The sequence below is a fragment of the Desmodus rotundus genome, chromosome 5, assembly GCF_022682495.2.
Source record: "Desmodus rotundus isolate HL8 chromosome 5, HLdesRot8A.1, whole genome shotgun sequence".
Taxonomy (NCBI): domain Eukaryota; kingdom Metazoa; phylum Chordata; class Mammalia; order Chiroptera; family Phyllostomidae; genus Desmodus; species Desmodus rotundus.
This window is the reverse complement of record NC_071391.1, coordinates 130,880,637-130,897,119: the sequence shown is the minus strand read 5'-3', so window position 1 is coordinate 130,897,119 and position 16,483 is coordinate 130,880,637. Positions and strand designations below refer to the sequence as shown.

Sequence of the window (16,483 nt, the reverse complement as noted above, 5' to 3'; positions counted from 1 at the left end):
TAATGATGTTGGGTGGCTTAGTTACTTTGTATCACAAAACATTTTTAAACATTATTACCTGTGAGGAATTAGAGGCAAAGGATGAATTGGGAAAAGACTCATTAATATATGAAACTACAGAGAATTTACACAGTAGATTTCTGGGGAGGATATCAGAGTAAGATTGAAAACTAACAGGCAAAGCCAAAATAAATAAATAATGCCAATATATAATTTTCACAACATAAATTGCCTTTTGTATAATATGACAAAGGATTATAGTAACAGCATTTTAACAAAGAAATTAATAATGAAACTCTGTGACATCCTTGTGTTCTGTGTCTCTGCTAATTGCCACTGTGATGTCACTTGGTTCTAAGATTATTAAAACAGTCTTTGGTTACATATCTGCATGCAGCAGCTGCATGTTGGCAGGAATACGGTGGTGACAAATCAGGGGGTCCAACTGGAATTGCCTTGGTGGTGTGATTTTTTTTTCCTTTTTTCTCCAGGAATAACCCTAGGTGAAGTTTTCAACAAAATAAAGTACAGCCTTGTTCAATTTACCTACCTGTTTGTTGTATTTCCAGGAGAATCAGTGTCCATTAAAACTATGCGAAAAATACTAAATGTTTAAAGCAGTTAACTTTTAGTTTCAAAAAAATTTAACCCCTATGACCACCAAGTGGGGGAACTTGTGAAAGTCTTGCAACAACTTTTCGTTGTGACTGGCTGCTCCACGCATGGCAGGGTATCTAATATACCTGGCTTCTGATCACTAAAGGTCCATCGAGCCTTCCCCAGTGATTGGGATCATTAAAAATGCCCCATGCATTTCTAAAATGCTCCTCACATATGGTTCAAAGCTCTAGGTTTTCCACCTCTTATCTTGCATTTATACTATCAGAGGTTTTCTGTTTCATTAATCAGTCCCTCCTGTTTTCTTCTTACTGGTCCACCACTTTTTGCTTTCTTTTTTCCTGTTTTTAAATCTCTAAGATCCAGGTCTTCGTAGTGTCCAAAACACTATTTTATTTTCTCCTGTAGCAGTGATTCTCAGACTGACTACTTAATACCTCCTTCCCTTTCTCCAAGGCTCTGAGGTATTTCCTGAAGAGATCTAGTGTGAGAAATTTCTTGAAAGTTTCACATTTTACTTAAACATTTATGTCTGCATTAAGTTTATTAAGTAATGTTTCTATAAGTAAGAATTCTTCCGTATATATCTGTTGACAAAAAATGATGCGGCAATCAGAAGAACCTTATTGGTCCAGTGCCTTGGAGTACTCACACAGGACTGAGTACCTCCTCTAAACAGGGTACACATTGTGGAGTGGAGCTCTAGTAATGCAGCCTCTTTTTAAAAATGGTAATGTGTTCCAGTTTGAAGGGATCAGAAAGAATGCTGGGGATCTGGAACTGCTTTTGAGGGGGCTCTTCCTTAAAATATTTCTCAGGACTGTAATTTATTCCTTAGTCATTTTCTCAAATTTTCTGTAATCTTTTTTACTATTACATATTAACTCTCCTTTTCAAAGGAGTACCTTATTTCCATTTAGATCTCTCTGTATAAAGGTATAAAACTTCAACTTTGAAAGATTTTCAGATTCTTTGACTCTTGGGCTTTCTTCACATTTGCCTTGATTTTAAAATTAGAGGAACCTAATAGTCCTGGTTCTTACACAGAAATGTTAGAGAAACCAGTTGGACAGTTATATGATTGTACTTTTATTTTGCTTTATTTTCCTCGGTCCACTAAACTTCTAAGAGGGAATGAACAGTGTGGTGATTGTAGGGTGGTGGGAGAGGTGGGTGGAGGTGAAAGAGTGTGCGGAGATAAATAGTGATGGAAAAATTAACTTTAACTTAAAAATATTAACAATTGAAACATTTAAATTTATGTTTCTATTTAAGATTGAATTTAGAACACTAGTATAGCAAGTGTTTCTAGTCAAGAGATAAAATTAATGACTTTTACAAGCATTTTATTTCAGAAAAGTCTTTAAAGAGCCCTTTTAATATGCCATACTTTTGGATTTGGTATTTTGGGTATTTTCATCTTAGATGTATTCTGGCACATTTTGAATCAGTTTTGTTAGCTGACTGCCTGTGTTTGTACTATTTTTAGAATACTATTTTTATAATCAAAAGTGAAAGATTGCTTCATTTGTTAACTGCTTGTCTTTCAATTCTTAAACTCATGTACCTTAATGTATTTGTCATTATTGAAACCACTGCTTTAGAGTGTCATGCATTGCCACGTGATGTAAAAAAGCAGTTACATTGTTCAGAGCAAGGATTATTAAGCTCTCTTCTCTCTTTCCTTTCTTCTTTTCCGTTATCTTCCTCTCTCTCCCTCCCATCCTCCTTTTGTCTTTCAGTCTTTTGCTTCAGGGGCAAGGACCCCTTTCACTCTCGTCTGTATGTACTTTTACTGGAGAAACAATTTAGGTTTTGGTTTTTTTTTTAATGGAAAAATCAAAATTGAAAAGGAGCGCTAGGTAGTTGTGAACTTATATGAGCAACATAAGAATTGCTTAACGTTTACTTCTTGAAAGAAGCATTTGAATTTTATGGGCATGGTTTTATTCATAAAACAATGTCTCATGTCCTTAATTGGAGTAGCATGTTGCAAGTTACAAATGTAGGCAGCACGCTAATGAAGGGTATTGCTACTAACAAAATGTGGGGGGAATTATGAATCGATGAGCTTTTACAAAATGGGCCTGGACAGTTCACATTTGAATTATGTGTATAAATTTGTTTATTTATTTACTTTTTAATATATTTATTGATTATGCTATTACAGTTGTCCCATTTCCCTCCCCCACTCCACTCCATCCTGCCCACCCCCTCCCTCCCACATTCCCCCCTATAGTTCATGTCCATGAGTCATACTTATAAGTTCTTTGGCTTCTACATTTCCTACACTATTCTTACCCTCCCCCTGTCTATTTTCCACCTGTCATCTATGCTACTTATTCTCTGCACCTTTCCCCCCCCCTCCCTCTCCCACTCTCCTATTGACACCCCTCCATGTGATCTCCATCTCTATGGTTCTGTTCCTGTTCTAGTTGTTTGCCTAGTTTGCTCTTGTTTTTGTTTTAGGTGTGGTCGTTAATAACTGTAAGTTTGCTGTCATTTTTACTGTTCCTATTTTTGATCTTCTTTTTCTTAGGTAACTCCCTTTAACATTTCATATAATAAGGGCTTGGTGATGATGAACTTCTTTAACTTGACCTTATCTGAGAAGCACTTTATCTTCCCTTCCATTCTAAATGATAGCTTTGCTGGATACAGTAATCTTGGATGTAGGTCCTTGCGTTTAATCTTGGGTAATGTAATTATGATGTGCCTTGTTGTGTTCCTCTTTGGGTCCAGCTTCTTTGGGACTCTCTGAGCTTCCTGGACTTCCTGGAAGTCTATTTCCTTTGCCATATTAGGGAAGTTCTCCTTCATTATTTGTTCAAATAAGTTTTCAATTTTTTGTTCTTCCTCTTCTCCTTCTGGCACCCCTATAATTCGGATGTTGGAACGCTTCGAGATGTCCTGGAGGTTCCTATGCCTCTCCTCATTTTTCCGAGTTCTTGTTTCTTCATTCTTTTCTGGTTGGATGTTTGTTTCTTCCTTCTGGTCCACACCGTTGATTTGAGACCCAGTTTCCTTCGCATCACTTGATTCCCTGTACATTTTCCTTTGTTTCTATTTGCATAGGCTTCATTTTTTCATCTACTTTTTGAACAGATTCAACCAAGTCTGTGAGCATATTGATAACCAGTGCTTTGAACTGTGCATCCGATAGGTTGGCTATGTCTTCCTCGCTTAGTTGTATTTTTTCTGGAGCTTTGAAGTGTTCTGTCATTTGGGCCATTTTTTTTTTTTTTTGTCTTGGCGCTTGTTGCTTTAAGGGGCGGAGCCTTAGGTGTTCACCGGGGCGGGGTAATGCTGGTCGCTGTGCTGTGACGCTGTACGTGGGAGAGGGACCCAGAGGGAGCAATGGCACCCGCCTCACTCTCCTCCGGATTTCAGTCTTTCACTCCGATACCCACAATCAAACTGGGCCCCCCTGGTGCTGGTTCCCGAGTAAGTGGGCCTGTGCACACTCTAGGCCCCTGTGGGTCTCTCCAACGACCTCTCCTGTGAGGCTGGGAGTCTCTCCTGCTGCTTCCCCAACCCCCACGGGCGCTTTCAATCAGAGGTTTGAGGCTTTATTTCCCGGAGCTGGAGCCCTGGGTTGCGCAGTCTGCTTCGCTCCCCCGCGTTTGCCCCGTTTATCTGTGTGCGAATGTGGGGCCTTGGGGTGCTACCCACTGCTCTGCCAGCCCCGCTCTCCGCCACTCTGAGTCCGGCCCTCTCGGTTTATCTGCACAAATGTAGGGTTGCAGGGTCTGCTAGTGCTCGGACTGCCTGCCCCATTCGTCCCACACTCCGCCAGTCTCAGTCCCGCCACGGCCACATGAGTTCTCTCCACCCCGGTGCCCATCTCCGCTCCTCCTACCGGTCTGGATGAATGTTTATTTTGTATTTCCTTGGTGTTGGACCCCCTTGCCGTTCGATTTTCTGTCATTTCTGGTTGTGCGAGGAGGCGCACACTGCAGTGTGTCTACCTACGCCGCCATCTTGGTTCTCCTAAATTTGTTTATTTAGTCTTATCACTACCAATGTTGTTTTTCTGAGTTGCTTGCTGTTAAAGATTTACATACTGCATCATGAGTAGTTTGGGCCTAGATAACTCATTTTACTTTCTTAAACTAAATTTTTTAGTACATCTATATACTGCTAAGTATATATTAATATATTTTAAAGTATATTTATTTTTCTTTCATATATATTCTAAGGGGACCATATAGTATTAAACTTTCATTTTTCATATTAATTTGCCTCTGGGGAAATTGGTGTTTCCCTTTTTTGGTACTTGTTCTTCATGGCACTTGAATTGGTGCTCTTATCCTCAAGATACAGTTAAATCTTTTGTTCCCCTTTCAGCACATGTAAGTAACATGTTCTTAACCTCTGTTGGGGGTTTCTTGACGTATGTGGCCACATTTCTAAACTGAAGTTTAGAAATTGGGAATTGATCTCTAGCACAAAATAATGAAATGATGCAATTTTGTCTGAGGAGTTGTTGAAGTTTTAAAATAGTTTACAATTTTGTTAATGAACAGTGATTATTAATATGATATTTGCAGTGCTTTTTAACGTGGTATTTGAGGAACATTCTATGTGCTTTTAAAAAAATTCTACATTTACTTTTATTTGGAAATTAGAGACTTGTGTTTGATCTTTATTACTGACTTTGATAGTGTTTCTTCCAAAAGTTGTCTCGGTGCCATAATGATCTTTCCTTGGACACTGTTCTTTTTAAAGCAGTTTCTTTTTCTTGTTTTTGAATTTTATTTATTTATTTTTAGAGAGGGGAACGGAGGGAGAAAGAGGAGAGAAACATCAATGTATGGTTGCCTCTCGCGTGTCCCCTACTGGGGACCTGGCCCACAACCCAGGCATGTGCCCTGACTGGGAATTGAACCAGCGACCTTTCAGTTTGCATTCTGGCACTCAGTCCACTGAGCCACACCAGCCAGGGCTTAAAAGCAGTTTTAAAAACATCTTTGTTCACATTGATCAGGCTTGCCATCACTTACAGCAATTTTGCATGTTCATTTTACATGAGTGGTCAGGATTATGACAACTTCTTAACACTTAACCACAGAGGCATACTTTAAAAAAAGGTGATAATGAAAAACCAATGTTAATGCTACATCATTGATGGAGGTGTTACACTTTGTTTGTACCTTTGTTATGGTAAAATTATTTTGCCCCTCATTTGTGTGAAGTGGCTGTGAAAAATGACTACTTGCTTATTTAGCTAAGCAATATTAGCTCTGAAAAGATTGCATATAATAAGATGGATAGTGTGTGACTGTGGTGGAATTGTTTAGATTTAGAAGAAGCAGGTAAAATTGAGTTCTTTTAGATGGAGTGTTAAGTTCATTCTTAAGAAAAATATTATATAAGCTGCTGTTACCATTAAATTATAAGGAAGTTATGGCATAGGTATATAGAGTATGCCAAGGTTATAGTCTTCCCCCGCCCCCTTTTTTTAAATGAAAAGGCAAATGTGACTTCTGAAATTAAATTTTAATTCAAGAATTGTCAAGTGAAGCTGAAATTACGTCTGGTTATGGGCAGTCCGCACTGCCCTCATCTTGAACATATCATTTGCTGTACATGTCTTTGGGTTAAAAGTGAATATTGTCCTGATAGGCAAGGGAAGGGGGTAGGAAGCACAAACATTTAGGTTTGTATGAGTTGACTGTCTCAGTAATTGGAGTAACTGGAGATTAAGGCTTTTGGCTTTCCTCGGGCCTCTCTGCTCCGTATTTGGCATTTGCTTTATTAATATCATCATAGGGAATCATAAAGAATGTCATCATAAGGTAATCGCAGCCCAGAGAGGAAAACTGACACAGAGTCATTTGTTGAATCTGGGTCAAGAGCTCAAGAACTGGGACAAGAAATTAGTCTCTGCTCTAATAAGTAGGCTGGCAGTTGGGGAAGGATTTTCCTGTTTTGATATAATTTCCTAAATAATAAATTAATAGCTACCCAGAGGCAGGAGAATAGATATAAAAACAAAATGACCACAAAAATCTAGTTCTTAAGGAAATTGAAAATGTAATTTATTTTGGCTAAGTAAGAAATAATTGTAGTTATTGTTTATTGTGATTAATTCTGAGCCAGATAGCTGCTTTCTTTACATTATCTCATTTAATTTTTATAACAGCCTTATGAGAGGTAGGTGTTACCGCTCTTATAGATGGAAAAACTCAGGCTATAATATTGTACTAGTAAGTGGCAAAACTGGTATTCAAATACAGATATCTGACTCCAAGCCCAAGCTGTGAACAATTACATAACTAATATACTATGGCTTTCTTTTCAACTTAACATGCCTTTACTAAGAGGAAATGGGGTATGAGAAAACCTGTTCAAAACTTAGTCCATCTATCGATCCTGGTTGACTTTTAAGAAAGTGTTTTGATTTGTTATTACTTTAGTGTTACAAATTTCCGGCAATTGGAAAAGTATGTAGTGATTACTCCCTCTAAAAATTAGTAAAAATATAGTCTACTAGCATCTAGCCTTAACCTTTTATTTTATTTTTAAACAGAAACATTGTTTACTTCATCTTGAGAGATTACAAGAATCACAAAAGGTCACTATACAGATATCACAGGTTAGAGAGATTGTACTCTTTTCTGGATAAAGAGCTTACGTCCAAGGGGTTGAAATTGACTTTATTTAGATGAACTGAATCACATTCCCACATATCCTGTTCCTCTAATGAGTGAATTGAGAGCCACCTTAACCTCCTGTACTTCTGAAGAGTGAGGGAACTGGAGAAAACATGGTTAGCCATGCAGCCTTTTGTGACTTGCTTTCTAGAACCATGTTTTACATAATATGAAAGTTTGTTGGAAGAATACAAAAGTTACCAGTGAAAATAGAATGTTTTCTGTGTAATACTGTCAAATGAGTTGCCAGAGAAACAATAAAATGAATGAAAATTTAACATGGACACAAACTTTAGGAACTGTAGAATTATAGATCTTCTTATATTTTTGGACAGAAAGTTTATTATTTTAGAATTTTCCTTTTTAAATCTATGTCTAAGCTGATCTGTCATTTATTTTGGAACGAGATGGCTCTTCTAACATTGCCTATGAATTCTATGATTTGTTTCTAAATGTGATTCTTCAGTCCAAACTAAAAGTCCCAAAGATCTGTTCTCTTTATTGCCCTGACAGAGTATGTTTATTGAGCATTGTAAGTAAGTAAATAAATAAAGTACAAATGGAGATGAATACATAGCCTTGGTATAAGGACTTTGGCAATGCCCAGAAGAAGAAAAAAACTGTAGTAGTCATTGTCTTCAGGGAAATGTAGCTGGAGAGAAGCTTGACTTTTTTTAACCAGGCAACTTAGATGTTCTCCAAACTACAATCTTTGTTTTTGAATTGCTCAGCTTTTTTATGAGGGAAGGGAGAACATCTCTCTGATAATCAGGGAGAATGCTCCATGATTGTTCTCTGGCCATATGACCATCTTATTTATTTTTGAATTATCTCATAAGTTGTAGCCCGGTTTCCACTTCAGTTAGTTGTTTTCTGAGTAGTGTGGAAATTAAAGAGGGTTCCTCCTGCTTCAAGTAACTTAGTTTTCACTCTTGGTTATATGATAGATTGATTATTTGTGCTGAGTTTAGTCTTTGTTATTCCTTGGAATTTCTTTGCAGATTAGTTCTTAAGCTTTCAGAGAATTTGGATAGACTTCTGTATTTAAGAACTTCAAGAAGTTTAATCATAAGTGTCAGGTTGAAGCACTGCTTGAAAGTTACCCCTTTCCTCCATAACATCTTTCTGGACACTTATTTTTAATTGTACATATCATACTATAAGTAGTCACACATTTATTTTAAAGTTCCAATTCAAATTACCTACTGCCCTTTGTTTTATTTATTTCCATTTGACCTTCTTTGGACTGTGGTCTAGTTAATATTTTAAAAATTCCATTCTGGTCATATGGTTAAACTAGTATTAAAACCAACATGTTTATTATAAATTAAAATACAAATATTTGTTGTTTTCCATATTCACTTGAACCACCTACAAGGTAGAAAATAAGTTACAGCTTTTAATGTTACTCAACTAATATTTTAAGGAGTCCAAGAGGGGGCTGTTGCTTTTTTGATCACTGGTGCTGGCAGTAAAGTGCCTTGCAGGGTTATAGAACTCCCGTCAGTCGGTTACAGAAAAGTAGTTTCTGGCAGTTGTTGATAGAAGCATACCAAGTTTTGTCTGCCCTTAGTTTTGATGTAAAATAGCTTTAATAAAAATTTAAAATTAGTATTTGAAGTTTTAAGCTACTGAGCATATTCTTGATGTGTTGCTAAGTATGGTTGGTCATTGCTGCTGACTTGAAAACAACTTGTTCTTTTCCTAGTTTTCTTCCTTTTAGTTCACAGCAGAGAATGAGCAAATGAGGGCAAAGGAAAGAGCAGATTATGGAGTGTAGGTAGTTATCCTTACACTTCTGTCTGTATGAAAGAGAAGGATTAGCTGTTGCATGTATACAGAGAATAGCTAAATTTATGAACGTATCTTAGAGAGTCTTTTTATTAATTGCATTAAAAGAATTATTTAAATACATCAAACTAATTCATCAAATGGCTTTTCTCCCCCAGTTCTGTAGAAAATGTTCTCAAAACACTCGTGAAAAGCTGCCGCCCGTAAGTAGCTTCTCAATTTACAAAGCCTCTTGTCACTTCTGTGGGATCTTCCCTAGCTTTCGTGTGTTTGGAAGAGGGAATAAAAGTATAAGTAGTTTTGGATGTTGTGATGCTGGTCACTGGGCACTACATGTTATCTGAAACTCTTGAACTGAAATTTTCAGGTTTTATTTCTAAATTTAGAAATTTTTAAATGGTGTGGGTATCAGTCACCCATTATAAAGTAAGAATGCCGTGATTTGTGTATAATTTATTTTAAAGGTTTTTCTAGATTATTATTACTTAGATTAAAAATGTTTTTCAAAATGAGCATTGTAGAGGTATTCCATTAAAGCAAGTAATAACAGGGAAGTGGTCCATGTATTCTTCCTCGTATGTTCTCTTTCAGTAGAATATTTTACTTAAACTAGCCCATATTCTGATGTTTAAAGATGAATATGCATAGAATTTAAAGTAATTAAAGTCCAGTTCTTTGGACTTGAAATATTTTCTGAATTCTTATTTATTAGGCTGTTTTAAAGCTACTTACTCTGCTGTGGATACAGGGAATTCTTTTGAATGGAAATCCCTGTTTATCATATGCTGTAATAAGAGTTAAAGTTATTTTATAAATCATATACTTGCTGCTGATCTACTATACTATTCAGCCGTGGGCAAATGTATTTTCGGCATATAAAATGTCTCCCTTTCAGGAGGCGTAAGATGTAACTTGAGTCATAAGCCACCACTGAGCAATGTCATTGTGTACTAGGCAGTTACTCTCCCGGCCTGTGCTTCCTCACTGAGAAACTCGGTCATCACTGAGGTCTTAGGTTGTGGGGCACATTCATAGAACCCCCAAGCTCTTATTTGTGATCACTAGGCTAATAGTTGACTCTGAAAAATTAGAAAAGGGAATTGATGTGTGAAATCTTTGAAGGCAGAATATGTTACGCTTTTCTATTTTAATTCTGACCTATTGTACAATGACCTAGCATGATGAGTTCAACAGAAGTATTCCGAGAAATGTAATTTTATTTTTAACATCAAGTAATGAAGTGCAATTCTAATGAATACAGATTTATAAAAAATGTAAGGGATTTGAAAGGGTTTTCTAACTTTTTGGCCATACCCAAATCAGAATTCCTTATATATATATTTTTTGTTATTTTAAACCTCTTAATGGATATTTGAAAAATTATACATGGGTCCGCTGTCCATTTTCCTTTGTGTGTATGTATGCATGTGTGTGTACATTTTAGATTTTAATTTTGTAAATCTCTAGCTCGTAGCTCAAGTACACCCCTGCGCACTTCATAGAATTGTACAATGTCAGAGCCTGTGGGAATGGATCATCTGGTCCAGTCCTGTCTTATGTACAGGACTTTGTGATCCAGTGAGGGCAAATGGTTTGTCCAGAGGAGCCTAGCAATTGATGTTCTCTTTCTCACTTCACTGATTATCCCGTTTTTTAAAAAAATACAGACTGAATTTATATACACAAGATTTTTTTCTATTGTAATTACATAGCACACAGGATGAAAAAATATAATCATTTTTAAATTTGTAGGTGATTTGAATGACTTTGTATTTTATCTGAGTTTTGTCAACTTTGTAGCATTTTTCTAAATCCTATAGACAGGAAAATTTACCTTATCCTAAGTGTGTTGGGTATTTAATGTAGAATTGTTAGAATGTTTCCTGTAGGCTAACATGATATTTATAGTGTGTGATGTATCTTATGAAAGCCATTCCTTCCCTCCTTTTTAATTTTTTTTGGTCAGTCATGTATTGATGTTGTAGAGCTTTTAGCAAGAATCAGATACATGAAAACCTTTTTTTTATTAGGTATTTTCCAGCAGATGCAACAGCTGAGATGCTAGAAGAATGGAGGCCTTTAATGTGCCCTTTTGATGTAACAATGCAAAAGGCCATCACTTATTTTGAAATATTTCTTCCTACCTCCCTTCCTCCAGAACTTCATCATAAAGGTTTTAAGTAAGTATTTCCATCCCTTGAGAAATTCTAGAATATAGCAGGAAATACTGATATAGGCAAACCAGTAAAGCAGTACAATAGTTGCATTACAGATTTTTCTTTACAATCGTAGGCAAAGAAAAGTTTACTAACTCAACCATTTTGTTTGTACTCGAAGTATGTGAAGGCTAAAACAGTTAAAATATAAGACTGTAAATAGAGGATAATGCTTATGTGTCAGGCCAAAAAAGATGAGGGCTTTAATTTAAGAAATCAAGAGAGAAAGAATAATAATTGAGAAAGGAGTGGAAAGCATTAATAAATAGGCAGTGATAGAATGTTAAATTGCATAGAGTTTAGGGGAAGGAAAGTGTTTTTCTAAAAGTTGGTTTTAACTCTCATCACAAGTCGTTTTCTCTTGGGTCCTTTTTATAATTTTCTTGGTAGCCTTTGCACCATTTTTAGGAACTGCAATGAAAAAGTATTTTAGACTGTACTTTTACGAAAAAAAAAAAAGGAAAAAGACTAAAAGGATAATGGTAATTACCGCTATGTTGTCAGCTTATGCTTAGTTTTCCTCCCCCTCTCCCATTTTCTGTTTTATTTCTGTCAAGTCTGAAATTTTGTGTATAGCTATATATTTGTGAAAATTTAATTTTAATTTAAAAATTCTAAAATCTCTTAGTTTCTTTGACATTTTCAAAGATTTGTTAATATTAAAAAACTTTCTTGCCCTGTTTCTTTGTGATAGTTTCCCCCGTTGTAATTTAGTTGTACCAAGCACTCTGTGGCTCATTTCTTCTGTGGAGCATTTACTATCGTGCTAGTTAGTGGCATAATTACTAATTGGGTTATTAAAACAAGAAAGTAAGGAAGAGTTACAAGAACAGGTAGTAACAGGAAAACATTTAATGAGAAAGGCAGGAAGAGGAAGGAGAAACATAAACAGTATTAGATAGGGGTGGACAGTAATTACTTAACAGTGACGTAGAAGTATTATGAAATTATTCTTCACAGCATAAGTAAATTGGAAGGGGAATATTCAGATAAAAGTAATCCTTTGTTACATTAAGTTTGTAACTTTCAGTATTATTTTTTCTAGGTTGTGTAGTTATCAGTAAGAATAATAGATTAAAATGTACAAAGGATACCTGGCTTTGAACCATTTTCTATAACTCACTTGCTACTCATAACAACATTTTTCTTCTTCAGACTTTGGTTTGATGAATTAATTGGCCTTTGGGTTTCAGTGCAAAATCTCCCACAGTGGGAGGGGGTGAGTATCCCATTTTTCCTTCTATACTTTATGGTTTGGAAATATGTGCCATCATTTGATAAGTAACTTCAGTTCCCCAGAATTGGCTATTAGCAGTGTTGTAATCAGTTTTTAAAATTTTATTTGCTGTAATCTCACAGAAGCAGACATTTCTTTATTTTGATTTTGTTAATATGCGGAGGTATATGAATGTAATGGGAAGTGCATGAAACCGGAAGACCCCGTGTTTCCTTTTGTATCCTCACCAGCACTGTGCTTAGACACGTAGTGGATGTTTCCTATATGCCTGTTGGATTAAAATTTATTTTCCTGTTTACATTGCACATAATGCTTTATCATTACCTTTCTATAAGTATTTCAACTGCTATTGATTTTGAGTGGGTGACAGGAATCAGAACTTAAATTTGGAGATTAAAAAAAAACTAAGTTATAAAGCATATGTTAAATCAGATTTTGCTAACACTGATTGCTGAAAAGAACATATGAAAAGAAGTATGACTGTGCCACTTAACAACAACAACAAATGTAGTTACTTATCTTTCTTTTTTTGTTTACTTTCAGCAACTAGTAAACCTCTTTGCACGATTGGCTACAGATAATATAGGGTACATAGATTGGGATCCATATGTACCAAAGGTAATTAATAATATCTGAACGTACAGCATACAACAGCACTGCCATAACTTTCATGTCTTTAAGGGGAAGTATATTTTGTATGTTAATTTCCTAGCTCCACATAAACTAGTTTTAGACCATCAATGCAAACATACCCCACAGGGTGGATCCTTTATTTACAGAAAGTAATTGGGTCATATCAAGATACCAAAAACGTGTGATTTTTGTTTTACCTATGTAGGACATGAACTGTAAGTTTCAGAATGAGTAGTACAGAAAATATAGAGTGTTATACATTCATACTTTCCAGCAAATTTTGTATATGGAATTTGATTGCTATTCTAGAGTCTTTTCTACTCTTAGATCACATTGTATATTTCCCTAGATTAAAAGAAGTTAGAGTGTCTCTAGGTGCAGTGTTTTTAACATTGCATCTTCTGTATTGTATTGCCTGCAGCAGAATCACTAGTGGCACATCAGGAGGACTGGAGTAGGGCATCCGGGCAATTCTGATGCACACAGTGACAGTAGGGCAGGCCTGGGGACCAGCAGAAGGCAAATGCTCTGTTTGCTTTGCCTGTGCTGTCTTCCTCTGTTGCTGGCCAATAGAAACTAAGGAGAAGTAATTTCCCCCCTCGTTCAAGGCCCCTATCTGTTAGTAATGACACATTTAAAATAAAAATTTAATTATATTACAATGTAATTATTAAATAACAGATTAAAGTGCAAGTTCTTGGGTGGGGAGAAATCAGGTCAATGTTAAAATTTAGAGGGGGAAAGAAATTCACCAGAAGACATTTCTGGTTTTGTGCCATTTAGAGAGGGAGAAAGGAGTCGACACATTTCATGTTTAAATTCAGGTACCTATGTTTTGCTGTTTTATGTTTTACTATATCTCATTTGTCTGTTTTTGGGTACATGGTTAGAGCTGCTTTATATCTTCATGCCTGTGACCTCAGAGTGTTGTTTTTAAAAGGATAGATATTTTAATACAATTTTTAAAGAATAAAACAGATTAGTAAGCAGTATGTAACTTGCTGCAAAACTGATTAAATGAGAATACATCTAATAACACCAACACACAGCATTTAAGTTATGTAAGGAAAGTTATTTGATAACTGTATGTGTTTTTAATTCTTTTTTTCTTGAAGGTATTTACAAGAATTCTGAGAAGCTTAAACCTCCCGGTGGGAAGCAGTCAAGTGTTAGTCCCGAGATTTTTGACAAATGCCTATGACATAGGACATGCCGTGCTGTGGATCACTGCTATGATGGTCTGTAATGCACTGTATTTGTTTTATGTAGTTCTCTAAATTTTGTGTTAACCATACGAAAACTATATAGAATCATGCCGGTCTCTTATCAGTGGCTTCGTCGGTCACTTGGTTCTTGGATATTTTTACTCCAGAATGTAGTCATACGTACTGTTTATAAATGTCCATAACCAGTGGACCTTAAAGTTAGAACCGAAGTTTAGAGTTTTGAGAAATTCAGAATGTCTGTAACAGTTTATAGACCAGGAAGCAGACTCATAGGTAAAAGGGCACTCCCAAAGTCAGATTGAGAACGATAAAGGTGGGATTAGAATTCAGGGCTTTGTACGTGCTCAGTATGAATGCATTCAGTGTAAATGTTCACATAAAATACTACACTGAGTACTAAGTTTACTAAAAGTAATCTAGTGAAAGGACAAGCATGAAGGATTATTTTACTGACAGCATTGAAAGAAATATGTATCATGCTTGAATTTCAACCTCATCATTCAAATAAGACTAGAACAAAATCGTCATTCATATTGCTTCTACAGATGTCTTTTTCTTGAACTATTTATTCTGTGTTTGATATTTTCTTCTAGATTATGTTGCTTGGTTGTTTGTTTTGTGTTAGTTGTTTCTGTGGAAAAGGCAGAATGGTTGTGAGAGTTTAGGTCTTAAATTTTATTGTAAGATTAAAAGAAAATTTAAGCTCCCTGTTCTTGCTGTTTCACTATTAAACCGAGGGGGAAATCCCATTTTCTTTAGGATATTAAATACGAAAATGATATAAACTCTTGGATGTGTACTATCTTACATAAACAATGAGTTGGAACTCATTTTTTAGGAGCTGCTGAATTAGATGGTGATTATTATCAGCTTCATTGTAGTTAATATTGCTGTTTTTTCTAACAGGTGTTCTTACTGGCAGCTTCATTTTGTGTTAAATACGAATATTGAATATAATAAAAATCAGTGATAATTCTTACGTTAGAATTTTAAAATTTTTCTTGTGGAGTTGTTACGGTCTCTTAGTAGTTGCCCTGATCTGGAGTGGGAAATGTGAATGTGGATTCATTTCACTGGGAGGAGAGGTTCCCAGCGCAGGTGACATTCTGCCTTCACCTGTGCTATTTCTTCAAAGATCAGCTTGAGGCAGATAGGAGGTTTCAAGACCTCTGTCCCCAGGGCTGTTCAACTTGATAAAAAAAGAACACTAGCTTTTTGTTTTCCCCCCAAGTTTTGTTGTTTGATTTGTTTTGTTTTGGCAGTTAAAAAAGAAATTTTTCTGTTGAGTCAAAATGTCACATATAACTGGCTTAGTCATTTGAACATTTACATTTAGAAGTAATAATAAAATATTTTAATGCACTTGTGTAAATCTCACCTCATATCCTGCAGTGAGGTATTCACTTCTTAAATCACTTAGGGAATTTTTGTTATGCCTGATATTAGAACTCTTGGTTATTTTAAGATGATAATCTTAGTGATGAAAGATACTTGATTGCCTAAGAGTAAAAGATACTGTTATCCTAAATTGAAAAATACCTTTTTTTAAATTTGGTTTGAGAAAGTTGCCCTTATTTTTAGTAGAGTGTTTGAAATCAATTCGTATGAAATTCATTGAGGAATGTTTTTTACTCCTATTTAGAGGTAGAATTAATTTTGTCAGCAGGATGAATATGAACCACATTAGAGATTTACATGTAGGCTGGGGCCTGATAACCTTTCCGATTTTACAGTATAATGTGGTTACTGATCTCTTTTACTCTTATACCTGAACAGGGTGGACCGAGTAAGTTAGTGCAAAAACACCTGGCCGGTTTGTTTAACAGCATCACATCTTTTTACCACCCTTCAAACAACGGGCGCTGGCTGGTGAGTATGTTCATTTCTCACTCTTAGGTTTTGGAACTTTTTGAGATAGGGTTAGATGTAACTATTACCTTTATGTACCCTGTAAGGTGATTTCTGTCCTTCCTATAAGCTTTATGATGTTATTGTGTTCATAGGACATGTAAATAAACTAATATAATACTGGTGGTGGTAACTGGTGACAAAATGCCACATTCTGGAACAAAATTGTAACAAAAAAATGCCACCAAAGCATGACTC

At 35.8% G+C, this 16,483-nt stretch overlaps 1 protein-coding gene across 2 annotated transcripts in view; it reads left to right on the top strand.

Annotated features, from left to right (window-relative positions):
- Positions 1-16,483, top strand: part of PSME4 (proteasome activator subunit 4) — a 90,397-nt gene that overhangs the window by 23,128 nt on the left and 50,786 nt on the right. For both annotated transcript variants that reach the window (XM_024552799.3, XM_024552800.3), the window contains exons 4-9: positions 9,224-9,268; positions 11,096-11,245; positions 12,437-12,500; positions 13,062-13,136; positions 14,267-14,389; positions 16,154-16,246. In XM_024552799.3, coding sequence (XP_024408567.2) covers positions 9,224-9,268; positions 11,096-11,245; positions 12,437-12,500; positions 13,062-13,136; positions 14,267-14,389; positions 16,154-16,246 — 550 coding nt within the window. The remainder of the gene's footprint in view (positions 1-9,223; positions 9,269-11,095; positions 11,246-12,436; positions 12,501-13,061; positions 13,137-14,266; positions 14,390-16,153; positions 16,247-16,483) is intronic.